Source organism: Pseudoliparis swirei, chromosome 6, assembly GCF_029220125.1.
Source record: "Pseudoliparis swirei isolate HS2019 ecotype Mariana Trench chromosome 6, NWPU_hadal_v1, whole genome shotgun sequence".
NCBI lineage: Eukaryota > Metazoa > Chordata > Actinopteri > Perciformes > Liparidae > Pseudoliparis > Pseudoliparis swirei.
Window position 1 is genome coordinate 10,891,354 of NC_079393.1, and position 16,865 is coordinate 10,908,218.

General features: G+C 41.6%; 2 protein-coding genes across 3 annotated transcripts; one reads left to right on the plus strand and one right to left on the minus strand.

Annotated features, from left to right (window-relative positions):
- The first annotated feature begins 616 nt into the window (after positions 1-616).
- Positions 617-11,083, plus strand: ap4e1 (adaptor related protein complex 4 subunit epsilon 1). Of its 2 annotated transcripts, none has more exons than XM_056417235.1 (21): positions 617-900; positions 2,040-2,111; positions 2,225-2,348; positions 2,550-2,623; positions 2,705-2,826; positions 2,966-3,125; positions 3,202-3,368; positions 3,462-3,535; positions 3,627-3,749; positions 3,854-3,963; positions 4,051-4,190; positions 4,838-4,950; positions 5,092-5,210; positions 5,883-6,185; positions 6,852-6,963; positions 7,299-7,437; positions 7,544-7,793; positions 8,042-8,587; positions 8,684-8,874; positions 8,947-9,117; positions 9,746-11,083. In XM_056417235.1, the coding sequence occupies exons 1-21, from the start codon at positions 760-762 to the stop codon at positions 9,939-9,941; spliced, it is 3,447 nt and encodes a 1,148-aa protein (XP_056273210.1). In that variant the 5' UTR covers positions 617-759; the 3' UTR covers positions 9,942-11,083. The 2 variants fall into 2 exon arrangements, with proteins under 2 accessions (XP_056273210.1, XP_056273213.1); XM_056417238.1 differs by having other exon boundaries at positions 8,947-9,107.
- Positions 11,084-12,554: 1,471 nt separating this feature from the next.
- Positions 12,555-16,348, minus strand: LOC130194975 (aromatase-like). The gene is made up of 10 exons (XM_056416202.1): positions 16,315-16,348; positions 15,617-15,755; positions 14,554-14,704; positions 14,323-14,477; positions 13,912-14,088; positions 13,675-13,789; positions 13,474-13,588; positions 13,220-13,382; positions 12,890-13,128; positions 12,555-12,806 (listed from the first exon to the last, which is right to left on the minus strand). Exons 2-10 carry the CDS (start codon positions 15,750-15,752, stop codon positions 12,555-12,557), a joined length of 1,503 nt encoding a protein of 500 aa, XP_056272177.1. The 5' UTR covers positions 15,753-15,755; positions 16,315-16,348.
- Positions 16,349-16,865: the final 517 nt, after the last annotated feature.

Here is a 16,865-nt window from a genome sequence, read left to right on the forward strand (position 1 = left end):
CGGATAATAACCAATCATCCCACCAAATTTCATGCGATTCAAGAACATTTTGACCTGTTCATGACCCTTGACCTTTGACCCGATCGATCCCAAAATCTAATCAACTGGTCCCCGGATAATAAACAATCATCCCACCAAATTTCATGCGATTCGTTTAATACTTTTTGAGTTCTGCGAAAGATTTTGACCTGTTCATGACCTTGACCTTTGACCCGATCGATCCCAAAATCTAATCAACTGGTCCCCGGATAATAAACAATCATCCCACCAAATTTCATGCGATTCGGTTCAATACTTTTTGAGTTCTGCGAAAGATTTTGACCTGTTCATGACCTTTGACCTTTGACCCGATCGATCCCAAAATCTAATCAACTGGTCCCCGGATAATAAACAATCATCCCACCAAATTTCATGCGATTCGGTTCAATACTTTTTGAGATTTGCGAATAACACGCATACAAATAAATAAATAAATAAATAAATACACGGCGATCAAAACATAACCTTCCGGCATTTTCAATGCGAAGGTAATAACAGCCACTGTTATAACATTTCCCAAACACAAGCGGAAGTGACGTCATTGGTCAGTCTGCTGAATCAAAACAATGGCCGACTGTCAAGCTAGCGCGTTACCTCTTATGCTCCTTTAAACGTGTAGCAAGTACGTTTAACTTCCTCTGTTTAAGAAGCTGTTACTAGGATGGATAGATGATTTAATAAAGGTATTTATAAAGAAGAAAACACAGCTGACAAGCCAACATGAGCGACGTTGTGGAGAAGACGCTGACAGCTCTGCCGAGCCTGCTGTCTTTAGACTCTCTCTCTGGATCTACAACACTGTCCTCCACCTCGAAACTAGGAAACCTCATCAGAGGGATCACCGAGTTAACATCCAAACATGTGAGTTTAAGTTGGTCCGTCCTTAAAAATGGAGCTTAGGTGAAATGAGACGCTATCATTGGACGATGTGCCTTCACGTTAGCTTGCTAAACTGTCTCTGCTAACCTAAAGAAAAGGGCGTTTTTACGTGTTTTAACGTGCTTACTTTATACCGTGTGCTCTCTGCATTACCGGCTATTTTTTAGATTTATTTACAGGTTCCTTCTCGTCTCTGCTATGTTACTATCACGTGATAATATTGGCGAAAACGGAGCTGGGACTATTTTAAAAACGTGTCCTTGTTGGTGCGTTCACGTGTTTGTGATAAACTCAGTTATTCGGACTGTCCAAGAGTCAGCTGCTAATTTGCTCTTCATTCATAAACTTTGTTGCCGATAAGTAAAACTTGGATACAAATATAGACGTTATGATAAATGTTGCTGCTGTCCTTCAGCCGATTCTCAAGTCCCACTCCTAAGAGTTGTAATATCCCGTAAACACTTGAATGCACTTGATTTCCAGTGTATACTTGCATGGTATACTGTAGGCAATGGATACAAGTAATGTCAAGTATATTTTATAGTTTTTTTGTTTGGTTTATTGACAACAGCAACAAATGTCACAGTGCACCAACCGTTGTCAAGATCAAGACGATATCACTTTGAGAGTCTTACCTAAGAAATATGAGAACAGATTAACTAAAACGTTAAATTATCAAGTTACTAATTATTTTTAAGAAGCAGACAAAGTCATACAAAAAGCACCTCATAAATAGTATAATAAACTAATACAAGTCATGTCAAGGCATAACTATTAATAGATTGATAATCATAAAGCAAAACATACATTCACACTCTATGTATGTATCAGCCACTGTTTAACATTTGCATTAAAGTTAGAAGGGTTTGACGACTTTAATTCAAGTAGGCAGCTGATTCAGCACACTTTAAAGAGAAGAATCCTCACTCATTAAAAACTATAAATCTTCCCCCTTCTTTAAATAACTACCTGCACATATTTCTCTGTACGATTCTGAAATGCAGCTAATGGGCTGAAATATGTTTTTGTAACCTAACAAGGCCGTTGACAGCAAACGGAGGATGGTTGTGTCTTATGTTAGCAGGCATTTTGTCACTCTTTGATCTTTAAACCCTTTTCAGGAAGAGGAGAAACTTATTCAACGTGAACTGACATCTATCAAAGAGCAGGTGTCCTCCCCGAACATCTCCACGGTACGATTCTCCTGATTTTCCAATTTGGTTGAGGGGGTAAATGAGGTCAAGATGAAGTGATGGCTTCAATTATTGATATCTTTACTTTTTCCTTGTGTCATAATCTCATCCAGAGGCAGATGAAGGAGCTCATGGTGAGAGCGATCTACTGTGAAATGCTGGGTTATGAGGCTTCGTTTAGCTATATTCACGCCATCAAACTGGCTCAACAAGGCACTGGTCTGGAGAAAAGAGTCGGTATGTTTGTTTGTGATGAGCTGTGAAGCTTAGTCCTTCTTCAGAGTCCTTACTCTTTAATACTCTGTCTCATTATCAACACAAAAGCATGATTTGGAGGCTAGAGCTTCAAAAGCTTCAAAGCAACGTTAACTCTTTAACTCACTGCATCTTCCTGAGCATCTTTCAGCAAAAGGATACCTTTGTGTTTCTGAACTGCAGGTTATCTCGCCGTGTCTTTGTTTCTGAATGAAAGTCACGAGCTGCTTCTGCTTCTTGTGAACACTGTATTAAAGGTGGGTGCTATGTTTTTACCCACTTTGTCATCTGGCTGCTGATCTTAGCGGAAGGGATGTTGATGTATTTTGTGTTTTCAGGATCTTCAGAGCACAAATCTTATTGAAGTGTGCATGGCGCTCACTGTTGTCAGCCAAATGTTCCCCAAAGATATGATTCCTGCAGTCCTTCCTCTGGTCGAGGAGAAACTTAATCACCCAAAGTAAGAAAAGCTCTTTAAATGTCAAGTCTAAATAGTTACCAATATGCATCCAAGTGAATATTTTCATATGACAAACTGGAGCAGGAAAAAAACGCTTGAATATTATGATTAATAAGCGTTTCTCTGAACATATTTGCAGAGAAATCATTCGAAGGAAAGCAGTCCTGGCTCTGTATAAGTTCTACCTAATCGCGCCGAACCAAGTTCAACACATCCACAACAAGTTTCGTAAAGCTCTGTGTGACAAGGACCCTGGCGTCATGACGGCGTCACTGCACATCTACTTTCAGATGATCCAGGTAATTAGTTTTTCTGGGCTCTGGACCCTCTGGTTTAATGAGTCCAGTCTTATCACATATTTTGTTTTTGTTCCAGGAGAATCCAGAAGGTTATAAAGACCTGACATCAAGTTTTGTCACCATACTGAAGCAAGTGGTGGGAGGAAAACTGCCCATGGATTTCAACTATCACAGTGTTCCTGCTCCATGGCTGCAAATGCAGCTTCTCCGAATACTGGCTATTCTTGGGAGAAATGATCAGAGGTAGTTATTTTGTTCAATAATTAATCTGGTTGTTTATGCCATGATGTAGCTGCGCTTTGTACTCAATGTGCGAGTCTGATCTTTGTGTGACAGTACAAGTGAGATCATGTATGAAGTCCTCGACGAGTCTTTACGAAGAGCAGAGATAAATCATAACATCACCTATGGTATGTCCAATTTAAAGTGTCATTTTATTTAGCAAATGTGGTTCTCTAAAATCATTTCAGTATTGTATTCAACCACCATCTTTATTTCCAGCAATATTATACGAGTGTGTAAAATGCATTTACACAATTCATCCCAAATCTGAACTTTTGGAAAAAGCTGCAAAGTGCATCGGCAACTTTGTTCTGTCACTGAAGATTAATCTCAAATATCTCGGTAAGATTCAAATAAAAGATTTGATTGAAGTTATTTTGTTTACATTGACATTCCAGACTTCAGATATTGACTGTAGTAAATTGTTTAATTTGGTGTTACTGTAGGCTTGAAGGCCCTCACCTATGTGGTCCAGCAGGATCCTAAACTGGCCCTTCAGTATCAGATGACCATCATAGAGTGTCTCGATCACTCCGACCTCATCATCAAGCATAAGGTGAGGCAGACACGGATGCACTCTGGATTTTGGTGTCATATAATTGTAGGTTTGTAGCATTATGTGTCTTTTTCTGTCGTCTCGTAGACACTGGAGTTGCTCTTTCGGATCACTAACGCCCAGAATGTCTCAGTCATCGTGGAGAAGATGCTGGCGTTCCTGCGCGTCAATAAAGATGACTACGCTACGATTGACCTGGTGGGGAAGGTGGCAGAGTTGGCAGAAAAATATCCTTAAATATATATACATTTTCTTCTGGTGGCCCACTGCAACTGGAAAAATTGAAAAAATTGCCAGTTATATAAATAAGCTGCTATAAATACTGAAACGAGAGCCCACTGCCGCTACATCTCTGATCCAAAAAGCTAATTGTCCATACGCTAAAATAAGTTCATCTTGGTGGTGAAGCAGAACCTTTCTAGATGCATACAGTTCCTCTTTATAGCAGCTTTTAACTGAAGTTAAACACGGATCAAAGCTGCGAATGTTCAGGTCTATAATAATCAGTAGTAGTATCGTGTTTTATAAAACGATGCCCACAATCTTGAAAAGCAAGCTTATTGGTTCTGACAATTAAAAGGGTCACAAACTTTACTTTCTGTAAAGTTGAATGAGATTTAATTTACACAACTTCCTGCTAGTTTGTTAAGACAACGTCTGTAATCCTGTGAGATCGTGGGCCACTCATTTTCTTCAGCACCATAACTGCGTAACGGCATCACAGTATTCGGTCTCTCGAAGTGCTGTTGGTGTAAATTCAATACAAATTAGTTATGTGTTAAAAAACAGAAATCCGGTCCTTTTAAAAATCATGTTGTTGTATTATTTATACCTTGTTTATTGTGTTGATTTTATTTTCCTATGGACAATATACATATGCACCAGATAATGAATGGTTCATTGAGACCATGAGCACAGTGTTTTCAGTGGGTGGAGACATGATGCAGCCTGACATCCCAAACAGCTTCCTTAAACTGCTGTCTGAGGGTGAGAAATACACACACACAAACACTCACTCACTCACTCACTCACAAGCCTTCTATTGTAGTTGTTCTGCTGTGTTGTAATATTTCAGTTCAGTTATTTGATGCTGATAGTTAGTCCTGTAATGTTTCTCTTGTGGCCTAGGCTTTGACAGCGTGGAGGAAGACAGGAAGTTGAGGCTGTTTGCCGTGGATTCATATATTTCTCTGCTGCAAGGAGAGCCTGGCAAACTGCCACAGCGCTTCCTCCAAGTCATCAGCTGGGTGAGTGCTGTATGCACATGAAGCTGTTTGTATAATTGTTATGTCATAATAATGACAACAAGAAGCAGATGATGGGACATGAAAACAAGATTTGGTTTAAAGCATACTTTACATTTTCCAAGCACAAGAAAAGAACAGTGACATTTTGGATGAAATAACATCTATAGAATACATATCACTGACCATTTGGACGAATAACTACAGAAAAATCCCCCCCCCCAAAAACACAATAAGAAACGATACCTGTTTTAAACAATCCTAAATAAGTAGTCGGCCTGAATTCCTCAGGTGGGTCATTAAGATCATAGTTTTAAATCCAGATGATAAAAGTACAGTGAGTGAGTTGATGGACACACTCACTGTACTTTTATCATCTGATTTCACCGTGTTTAAACCTGGCCAGTAAGAGCCTAATGTCAATTTCATATCTATACACAGTACATATCTAAAAATGGACACCTGTGAATTAATTTGCAATGGAATAAAACAAATATGTGTCATGGTAGATAAAACAAAATACATTATTTCACAAATCTTTTCCAGATTAAAAACCACCAACTCTTCTTTAGCTGTGCTCAACATATACCGCACAACACATTAGATACAGAAACCATGCAGGACATTCACAGAAGGACACACACTCAACCTTTGCCACTTCTCTGCCGTACGCAGGTCCTCGGTGAATACTCCTATCTGCGGGAGGAGCTCGAAGCGGCCACGGTCCTGAGGCTGCTGGCCAAACTTTTGGACATGAAGAGCACCAGCAGTGAAACCAAGAGCTGGGTCCTCATGGCGATGACCAAGCTCTGTGAGGGCGGGGCAGGTGTCTCTGTGATCCAGGAGGTTTGTGGAACATACTGCAGCTCCCTGGACACATTGCTGAGGCAGAGGGCTCAGGAGCTGCAGCACCTCAGCCAAGACTGTGAACTACGAGCCAGGGTGCTTCCCCGAGGCGCCGGCCTGGAGCGCCTGGAGGTAACACACGCAGGCCGCAGAATCACAATAATAATGTTGACATGTGTGGTGCGTTGTCAATGTAATGTTGTTTTATTCAATATTCATGAACAACTGGTATATTGGAGACATTTAATTTGACCGTAACGGTCCGCTCCTGTCGACACTTGCTTTAGCTCGATGAACCTCAGCGGATGTTACTTTGTAGTTCTGCCTCTCTGGCAGGGTAAGTGCCTTTTATCTGATCATTAGAAAAGAAAACCTGCTGACACTTGCCCCTCCATGACACACAGTATATTATATTCTGTCCTCATAGAAATAATGGGGCTCATCATTTCAGCCCTCAGCGAAGCAGCCGTTAAAGCCTGTCTAGAGTTGTCTGATGGGTTTACCATCAGAATCAGAATCAGAATCAGAAACAGGTTTATTGCCAAAGAATGTTTTCACATAGAACTCCATTCAGTACCGGATGGAGGAAGAGAAGAATAATTATATTCTAAATACATAAACGCTTCCTCTCGTTGTTTCGAAAATGTCTTTTGAAAAGCGTAACGGTTATACATATGAGTCATATTTGCAAGCACACACAAATAACATGTTTAGTCCTGCAGAACTTTTCCTAATGATCTTTCCGTCTGCCTCAAAAAGAGAAGTTTAGACTTTATTGTTATTGATGTTGGTTTCTAGGTGGATTCCTCTCTGTCGTTTCTGGATGGATTTGTGTCGGAGGCGTTGGCAGCTGGCGCTGCTCCGTACAAGCCTCCCCATCAACGGCAGGAGGAGCTCGCTCAGGCAAAAGGTAAAAGATTGAAGTTTGGATTTTGGATTTTGGCAGATTTAGTCGCACATGCACAATTGTTTTCATTTCATTTATTTATTTGAACAGGGACCGTACACATCAGTCAACCCAGGGGGAAATGTGTCAGTCTTAGCTTAGGCTACATTTCAACCGTCGTCCCCTTGGCCGGATATTATAAGCCTTCACTAATGGAGAACATTTTTAGCACAAAAACATCATAAAAAGCAAATAAACATACAGGTTACAATCAAATATAGGCCTCATCATAAAATCATAAAAAACATCCTAAAAAGCAAAGCCGTTTTGATTTGTCCTGGTTGTGTGTTTTGCCTCAGCGTTGAGCCTGGAGCCGTACGGCCTGTCCCTGCCCATCAGCATGTCCTCCTGCAGCATCGCAGACAGACAGTCTCCCACACTGTTGTCTGTGAGCTCTGGTCTGTCAGGCGAAAGCCCCGACCTCTCTCACAAAGGAGGGTACGTGGACACACACACACACACACACACACACTTATGCTGCCCTATTTACAATAGGTTACACACAAATGCACGGCTGGCTTAGAACTTTAGTTTTTGGTTTCAGCACAACAACTCTGAAGCTGGACGGTGTGAAGAGGGTGTGGGGGAGGGAGGGCTACCTGTCGCAGAGCGAACCTGTGGAGGAGCCCGCCCATGTTGAGGTGCCCAGCCCCCTTCAGTCACCCAGCCAGCAGGGAGAGGCTGACCGTTCCCACAGCCAGACTCCCACTCCGACCCCTCAGCCCGAACAAGAGAAACAGCAGCTGGCCTCGTCGCTGTTTGTGGGCCTGGGCTCCCAGAGCTCTGTGTGTCTGGTGAGCTTTGTCATTAGTTTGAGGAGGGGATGTCCAGTCTGAAGTAAAGATGCTAAGTGTGATGAATGTGTTGGATATACAAATTCAATGAAGACTTAAACGCCTTAAGCTGCAAGTCAGCTACTCTACATCTGATAGATATGAATCTCGTGACCTTAATGCTCACTTCGCAGATTAGAGAACTGACCGGAGGCGCAGGATAAGGCTGTGCGTGCACATGTTACAACTAAAACTTTTCTTTTTAACAGATGGGAAAATCTGAGTCGACAACCCAGCGACTCAGAAGAAAAGCAAAAGGTCCGGTTTCATCCTCGGCTGCCAGCGAGCAGATATCCAACTCCCCCGTCTCTCCTCCGAGCACAGCAAATAATTTGCTGGGTAACAACCTCCTGGACTTCAACATCACCTCAGACTTGTCTGTTTCTTCACTCGAATCGACATCCCAACTCTCTCAGGGCCCGGCTGCTGCGAACGGCATCTGTGAAGTAGAGTTAACAGACATGACGGAAAGTAGCCCCGCTCTCATGAGGGATAACGGTGTTGCAGCTGCTGATCCGACTCCACATGAAGACCCAGACGAGCTTAAAGACGCGTGTCTCCGTTCTCATCTTCCTGCAGAATTCTCTGGACTCTGTCACTCAGACATCACTCCTCTGTGCACAAACCAATCTCTGGATTTCTTGGCCTGTCATTTGCAGAAAGAGGATTCTTTATCGCTGGTTGTTTTCATTTACAACTCCTCTGACTCTGACATTCAGCAGATACTACTGGAGCTGGACTCGGATGAACTTGAGGTACAGTAACTATTGAGAATCATCAGCGTCTTATTAGTTCATAACCCTCGTGAGGCTTTCATATACAATGGCGTTTCCTTGTTATGCTCCTGTCAGGTATCCTGTGTGTGTGGCAGTGCAGTGCAGGAGGCGAGAAGCCACAGCGTAGCGGTGTGTCAGTATTCCCTGACTGTGAAGAGGCCTTCAGTCCATGTGGAAGTGGTTGGGATGGCGTCTTACCGGTGTCCTGCCGAGACGCCTCAGTCGGCGCGGTTCTCATACAAGCTTCCTCTCACCAGCTTCATCAGGTGAAATATGTCCTACTTTTTCACAAGTGTGATCTTGCAGAGAAGATTATTAATTTCCCATGTTTCCTTCAGACCGTTGACCGTGTCCACAGAGGAGTACGGGGCCATGTGGCTGGACTTCTCTCACGATACAAAGCAGAAGCTGACCCTGGGAAGTGATGGCCGGGAATCTCTCGCCGACACGCTGAATGTGCTGAAGAAGAAACTTAATCTTCATGTCGTGGAAATCATTGGTGAACAAACGTTGAGTTCTAATTTTAAATGTAAAAGCTCAGCTTTTAGACATTTATTTATTGTTGTAACAAGTCCCAGAAGGCACATGTTCCCGTCTCACAACAACATACGGATATATTAAAAAAACATGGTGTACGTATGACCATATATACACCTATATATTCATGCCTTTACATCTAGCCCCACTCATTAGTTTATATTATGTTGTCCACTTACTAGCATTTCCCAGAGCTTTTAACCTAGCTGATGAAGACCAAGAGATGTGATTGAAGGGTTCAGAGTAAAGCAATGATAAAGTGGACCTGTCGCTTCATTCATGTGAATGAATTGGCTATTAATGTGAACTTACATTTTATGCCAGAGAAGCCATGCATTAGATGCAACAATCAGGGTTGACTTCCTCACTTGTTCCAGAGCGTTGGAGCTGGTTTATTTTGCCAGCTGCCGCTAAAGATCCAAAAGGAGCCGCTCAGGTCGAGTCATTGGTTTTGTTTCTCACATTTCAGGGCATCTTGAAATCACATGCACACATATGTGAAAGGTGCAGAGGCACAGTATTTCTGTGTTAAATGCAGCCTACTTTCCCCATGTGTTTGTTATTGTATTCGTGATTAACCTTTATTGTTCTTCCCCACAGGTACGGAAGGTATTGTAGCTTGCCGGCTCCTCCGAGATCAGCCGTGTCTGATGCACTGTCGCCTGCACGCGGGGTCGCTGTCCGTGTGGCTGCGCTCTCCGGTGCCCGACCTGCCCGACTGCCTGATGTACCACTGTCAGAGAGCTTTACAGGAGCACTGAGCCGCCGACCGCCACTCCTCCACTTACTGCACTGAGCAACGGGACCACCTGACCCTCAACCACCAAGGAAGAAGCTACACAGAGCCTTACGCAGAACATCTCGCTCATCTCTCCCACTATAAGTTACAAACATTTGTATTTTGTCCTCAAATCATCTATTTTCAACATCAATTGCTGGAATAATTCACAGGCTCACAACGGTTTGAGTGTCATGGCTGGAATAACCTCAAGTGATTGTGTTTGAACCTTCTGTGAGTGTTTGACATTTCAGATATAATAATGTCTTAAGATTTTGACTTCACTTGACAACTTCAATAGGCTCAATCATTGTTAGGAGTGAAATAAATGAATGACTGAATAATAAGTATGATATTCTTGGAATGAGGTGAAATTCATCCATTTCTACAGTTATTGTTCGCCTGCATGCTGAAGAAAGAGAGAGAGATCATGTCCTGCTTTTTAATTTGTAACATTATTTTAAAGAATCAGCACATTTTTCTAGACTAGAAGAATCATAACAGTGACGCTCAAATTTGTTTTATTCAGACAAAGACAAAAAGGTCATTTGGGTTATTTTCAAGTTCATCAAGACTTACACTGGTAATGTTAGTTATTAGGTGTTTTGTAAAAGAAATGGGAAATATTGATTTGTTTTAAGATTACCAAATTAATTGTTCATTAAGCAGCAATGCCCGTCTGTGATGTCCACTTGTCTTTGTGACGCTGCCTACCGTGTGATAGTATAATCTATGCACTCATGTTTCTGTCATTTTCATTTAGAGGTGGATTTCAGTGGTCTTTGATTATTATATTTTTATATCAATACAGTATTATAAACATATTTATTGAATTAATTTTCTTACTGAAAATATTTTACATTAGTTTTTCTGAAAGAAAGAAAATCATCGTGTTCCATGTGTGTTTGAGCGTGCCGTGCCAGATTGGATTAGTTTAGTTCTATACTTTAATTCAACCTGAAAGGAAAGGTGTCCTCGGGGGACGCGCAGCGTGAAGCTAGCAATGTGGCTCGAGCTCAACTTCGACCCAACGCCTTATGTTCTAACGCCACGTGGCGTGTTTGATTTGTGCCTGTGGTACAGACTCAGTGCTGGTTCTTACAGTGCCTATCACTACATTCTGCTAACTTGTGAATAAATCCAACACATATGTAAACAAACTCTGCTTTGAATCAACGATTATTCATGAGATACACACAGATGTGCTGCACTTGAAGCAAGGCGGGACATCATAGAGTAAAGAAAAACAAATCATGTGGTATTTGCTTCAAGGAAAGAAAACTATTTCACATATTTATTGAATGAGTTTTGTGTTTTTACTACAAACACCAAAAGCAAAACAATACTAGTGTCATTTGATTTGCAGCCTTTGATGTACAATCCACATTTCCATTCACTAAGACCCTAAAAAGAAGTTATCTCCTTTTATTATCAAAATTTGTTATAGCGATTTAACAAAAACAATACAAGATAGAGAGGGTTAATGAGTTTTTATCTGGAATCCTATTGCATTTAGACACAATATTTTATATATTCCAGTGTGCTAACATTTTTGAGAAAACTTTTATATATTGTACTCCTCCCTATTCTATTTGTTAACATTGCTATTCTAACTTAACATTTAAAATAGTTACCCCTATAATGCTAGAGGAAACAGATGCTGTCTGGTCCACATGTCGGAGACACTTTTCATTTACAGGAATTAACTAGGATCAATATTACAAATTGAAAAACTAGCTGTTTGTCCAGCTCTTAAACAAAACCAAGTTAGCTCAACATTAGGATATGTATTTAATTAAAAATAATAACAATGTGTTGGCATAATATTAATTTTGATAACTCAAGACTAAATCTAAATCTATGTCCATGTCCATCCAGTTTTTCCAAACTGCATCATATGGGCTAGAAAATCCTGCTTGCACTGCACCGAATCAGGTAAAAGCTTCAGTCATATTGATTAAAGATCAGTTATGTCAAAATAGACGAAACATCTGTTGTGATGTCACACATTTAGTTAGAAAGGTCTGCAGGGATGACGTATTTTTGTATCGCACTGGTTCCCTCGACAAAAAGCCAGTGGGGTTTCTCATTGGATTTATAATTATTGCAGAAAATAAGATCTGTGGCAAACACAAGGTTATGATACTTACAGCTTTTGTGCAGCAAGATAATCTTCAGGTGAAGACCACTTTCTGTCATTGAAGTATGAATGCAATCAGCAGATGTGAAATGCTGATGTGAGGCTACAAACCAACCACCCCACAGTCAGATGGCTTCATCATCACCTCGAAGCCTAAAGCAGACTCGTGTTTGGCGTGATGTCATTCCTAATTTAGCCATTTAGCAACTGCTTTTTTTAATCCACGTAAAAACTTTAAAGATCCAAGAGAGAGGGATTTTTCTGACGTATTATATGCCGTAACATTCTAAAATATCTTAAACTTGTGTTCGACCATATTTCAGGCATCTCACCAAAGGCCTGTTCAAAAGCTTCTTTGACTTGGAGACGAGGGAACCGTTCCCTGGTTGTTGGAATTTTTTGCACATTTGTACAATCTTGGCATGGGAATATTTTTTTCTTAACATACTTCACCAAGTAGTTTCCACCTAAATGTGACCCCTGCATGCGTCTCAGGGCTGGCTGTGCTGAGTTAATGTCGTCCGAGGGATGAAGCGCATGGCCAGGCTGTGCTCGTCCTCCACAGGCTGCTGCGACAGGTTGTTGGTCTGCCGGATGCTGCTGAGGGTGCAGCCCCGCCGAGGACACACGGTGTACCGAGACAACAGGGTGACCAGGATGGCCTTCATCATCACCATGGCGATGTGTTTGCCCACGCAGGACCGAGGCCCACACCCGAATGGCTGGAAGAATCGACTGGGCACCTGCCAACCAGAGGAGGTCAACACTGAGCTGCTGTTTGGGATTCTTGAGCCACATGATGTTGCACAACATGCACCTGACTTACTGTTTTGTCAAAGTTCATCAAGTTGAACTCTTTTGGCTTTGGGAAGAATTCGGTCTTATGCATAAGACCGATGTTGAGAATGATGTTGGTTCCTTTTGGGATTTTAATGCCTTCGATGATGTCATCTTCCAGAGCTTTTCGCATTGTGAAATCGACCACCGGATGAAACCTCAAAGACTCATTGATGAAACTCTCCAGCAAATTCAAGCTTTGATAATCAATGTTTTCACCTTTTTCACCTAGCAATGAAAACGCAGTATTTATGGATCGTTAGAATATATTTTAGCTGTCAGAGTGTAACAGAGAATAATACAGCACAAATGAACTCACTCTTGACCGTGTTCATCTCCTCTACGATCCTCAGCTCTACGTCTGGGTTTTGTTTCAGCAGCATCAGCATGAAGAAGAGGCTGATGGAAAGCGTGTCAGGTGCTGCGATCACCATCTCCAGCACGCACTGCCTGACGTTATCTGCTGAAAGCTCTCCGACATTCTGCTCAAAAGAAAGTAAAGCGACACGTCACATGATCAGCCCGGCACCTCCGTGACGCGGGCGGTGTATATATTCACCAAAAGAGACAAACCTGAGCAAAGATGAGCTCTGTTGCAAAGTCAAGATCATCATCCAACTTCTCAGACTCATTTATAATCTTTCTTTTCATTTCAAGAAGGCTCTCCATCACGTCCTGCAGCTCCTGGCTGTTGACACAAAAGGCAACGCATAGATCAGGTCGGAGAAATCCCACGCTGAATGTGGAGCTGCTGGCATTTGTGAGTATCTGTACGCTGCTCTCTTGTGCTTGTTGTACAGCCATCCGATCTTGAAGAATATATCAGGCTTTATAAGAACTGTTTGCCAGGTCTCAAAGTAGTTGTGGATTTTCATCAGCAAGTCCTTTTCTGAGTTATGAGGAACAACAACAACAAAAAACAGGAGTCAGGAGCTGCAGGAAGTGCACAAAGGTGAAATATTATTTGATGGTTTGAGTGTATAACGTGCAGACAATGACCACGCAGCTGACCGTTTAGCGGCACCCTGAGAAAAAGCCTGTTGGAGATGTCCACCACGACGACTCTGAGCAGATTGAGAGCGTCCACGTGTCTGGAGGGGTCTGTCATCTCCTGCAAGTGGTCCAGATGTTTGGCCGTGGAGCTCACACAGATCCGCACCGTACTCTGGAGGCCTGGGCCAGTCAGAGCTGTAAAACAACCGTGAAACAGGACCAAAGAATACAAGAAGGCAGTGTTTCAGTTATTGACAGAGGGAGAGAGAGAGAGAGAGAGAGAGAGAGAGAGAGAGAGAGAGGGGTTGTTCAGAAATCAGAAACAGGTTTATTGCCAAAGAATGTTTTCACAAACAAACGAGGAACTTTTTTTGGCGGAAGGTGCAAGAATCGCGCACCAAGACACCGAGGCTAAAAAAGGTTGCTTACCTTTAGAAAAATATGTCCTCACTTTTCTCCAGAGCAAGACATCGCTGTTGAAAATGATCCCCCTCCCTTCCATCCCGATACACTCCAGCCCTTTTTTGCTCCCGAATCTGGCGGTGTAGTGGGCGCTCCTCAGAACATGATACACGGCTGAAGACCTGCGAGAGGAGCCAGGCGTTGACTCACTACAGATTCATGGGATAAGATCTGAGTGTTTTATCTCAAACAACTTGCCCGCTCAGAATGAGAGTCTCCTCGCCATTAATCCAGACCCGGACCATGCTGCCATATTTGTTGTTATAGTAGTTGCTCGCTGTTCCTATCCCTGTCCAGATGAACCTGCTGTAGGAGAGGAGAGGACCGAGTCCTGCCAAGAAGGACGGACCTGGCAGAGAGAAACAGGTGTTGACAGAAGACATAACAGACCTAATGTCCGAGTGAAAACAGAGGTCTTGTCTGGAAATCTGTTTCTGTCATGTCATCAATAACGTGACGCTGCAACATTCAATTTGGCTCAAAGTTTGATCGTACACTATTATTGAAAATGTACTCTAATTATTCAAAGTACAAAATTCTTCAAAACATATACCTCTCTCTCTCTCTCTCTCTCTCTCTCTCTCTCTCTCTCTCTATATATATATATATATATATATACACTACCGTTCAAAAGTTTGGGGTCACTTAGAAATGTCTTTATTTTTCAAAGAAAAGCACTGTTTTTTCAATAAAGATAACATTAATAAAAAATACACACTATACATTGTTAATGTGGTAAATGACTATTCTAGGTGGAAACGTCTGGTTTCTAATGAAATATCTCCATAGGTGTATAGAGGCCCATTTCCATCAACGATCACTCCAGTGTTCTAATGGTACATTGTGTTTGCTAATCGCCTTAGAAGACTAATATCTGATTAGAAAACCCTTGTGCAATTATGTTAGCACAGCTGAAAACAGTTATGCTGGTGATATAAGCTATACAACTGGCCTTCCTTTGAGCTTGAAGTTTGAAGAACAAAATTAATACTTCAAATATTAATCATTATTTCTAACCTTGTAAATGTCTTGACTATATTTTCTATTCAATTTTCAATTCATTTGAAAAATAAAAGTGAGTTTTCATGGAAGACACAAAATTGTCTGGATGACCCCAAACTTTTGAACGGTAGTGTTTATATATATATCCTCTCTCTCTCTCTGTCTCTCTCTCTCTCTCTCTCTCTCTTTCTGCAGTCACTTGAACATGTGGATAACTGTGTGCCAGTGTTGTCCACGAACAGAAGCTGAAGCCTCTTACCGGGTATAAGTGACCGGTTGATTCGGCTCCAGGCCGTGAGCAGCAGCAGTAACAGCAGTAGAAGCAGGACGGTGGTGACTTCAGACATTGTGTCCACAACCACGCCGCCAACGGCGAGTGTGTCCGGCGGCTGCATCGCCTTCACAAACACACACACACACACAAGCAAGCTGACTGTCCTCTGTCTCATAAAGCTTCGGCTTCCTTTAATAACCAGCAGGTGAAACAAACTCCTCCATTTGTTAAAACTAAAAAGGGGAACATTAAGATGGGGACATCCCTTGTAATGATGTTGTCTTTGAGTATGAACTATTTATCATCCAGACAGCTGCTCAGTTTGTGGGTGACAGATTATTCCCTTATTTCATTTAATATTATAACAGGTTTATCATGCTCACAATATTAGCACCGTAACTCATGACATCATGTACATTGAGTTGAAAATATTACAGACAGAACCCATCCAAATAAAAACACGAGAGTTCGTTTCAACTGAATTTCATTACTCATATATTTTTTTTTACTTCAGTCTCACACAGTCTTTCAATACAGGAACAACATCCACATAATTCAATTCAATAAAAAAAAATAGTTCAATTAAGTTCAACGTAGTCTATGTTTAGATGTTTCTACGTATTTGACCCTGAAGAGTATCTTTTTAATTGTTGATGAGCAAATTAGCAAAAAATAATACTTACTTTGCTTGTTCTTTTCGACCGTTGACGAGTTAGTGCGGTTTAAAGTGATGCAGTTCTTCCTCCACTGGTTGTAAGGATGATCAACATGCTCCTACCAAATAAATCACAGTCATTCAAGTGTTTATAAATCCTCGGTTAAGCCCTCATTTTACTGGTTGCTTAGAAACACAGCCACTTTGGGGTTACAAGTACCATAGATGGCAGAACAGTGCAAAAGCCATGCAGATAACAGGGCATGTCTAAACCCCAAAAAGAAGAAAAACAAGTGGTATTTATTCATAAGAATGCAAAAACCTGCAGGTCTTTCATCCCTTTTACTCTGCAGCAGTTTTTTTAAATGGATTTACTTCACGTGTAGCTTTGTCCAAAAGAAAGAAACCCCACTGTCTTCTCCCTGAGGAGGCTTTTTAATTAGCTGGGTCAGACTGACCCGAGTCAAAGGGAGTAGGGATTCACTCAGCAGTTCAGAATGGGAAAGACGAGAAAGAGAAAATGTCATCTTTATTATTTAAGAATTTAAAGTCTGAAAAATGTCACGAACAGGTGTCACT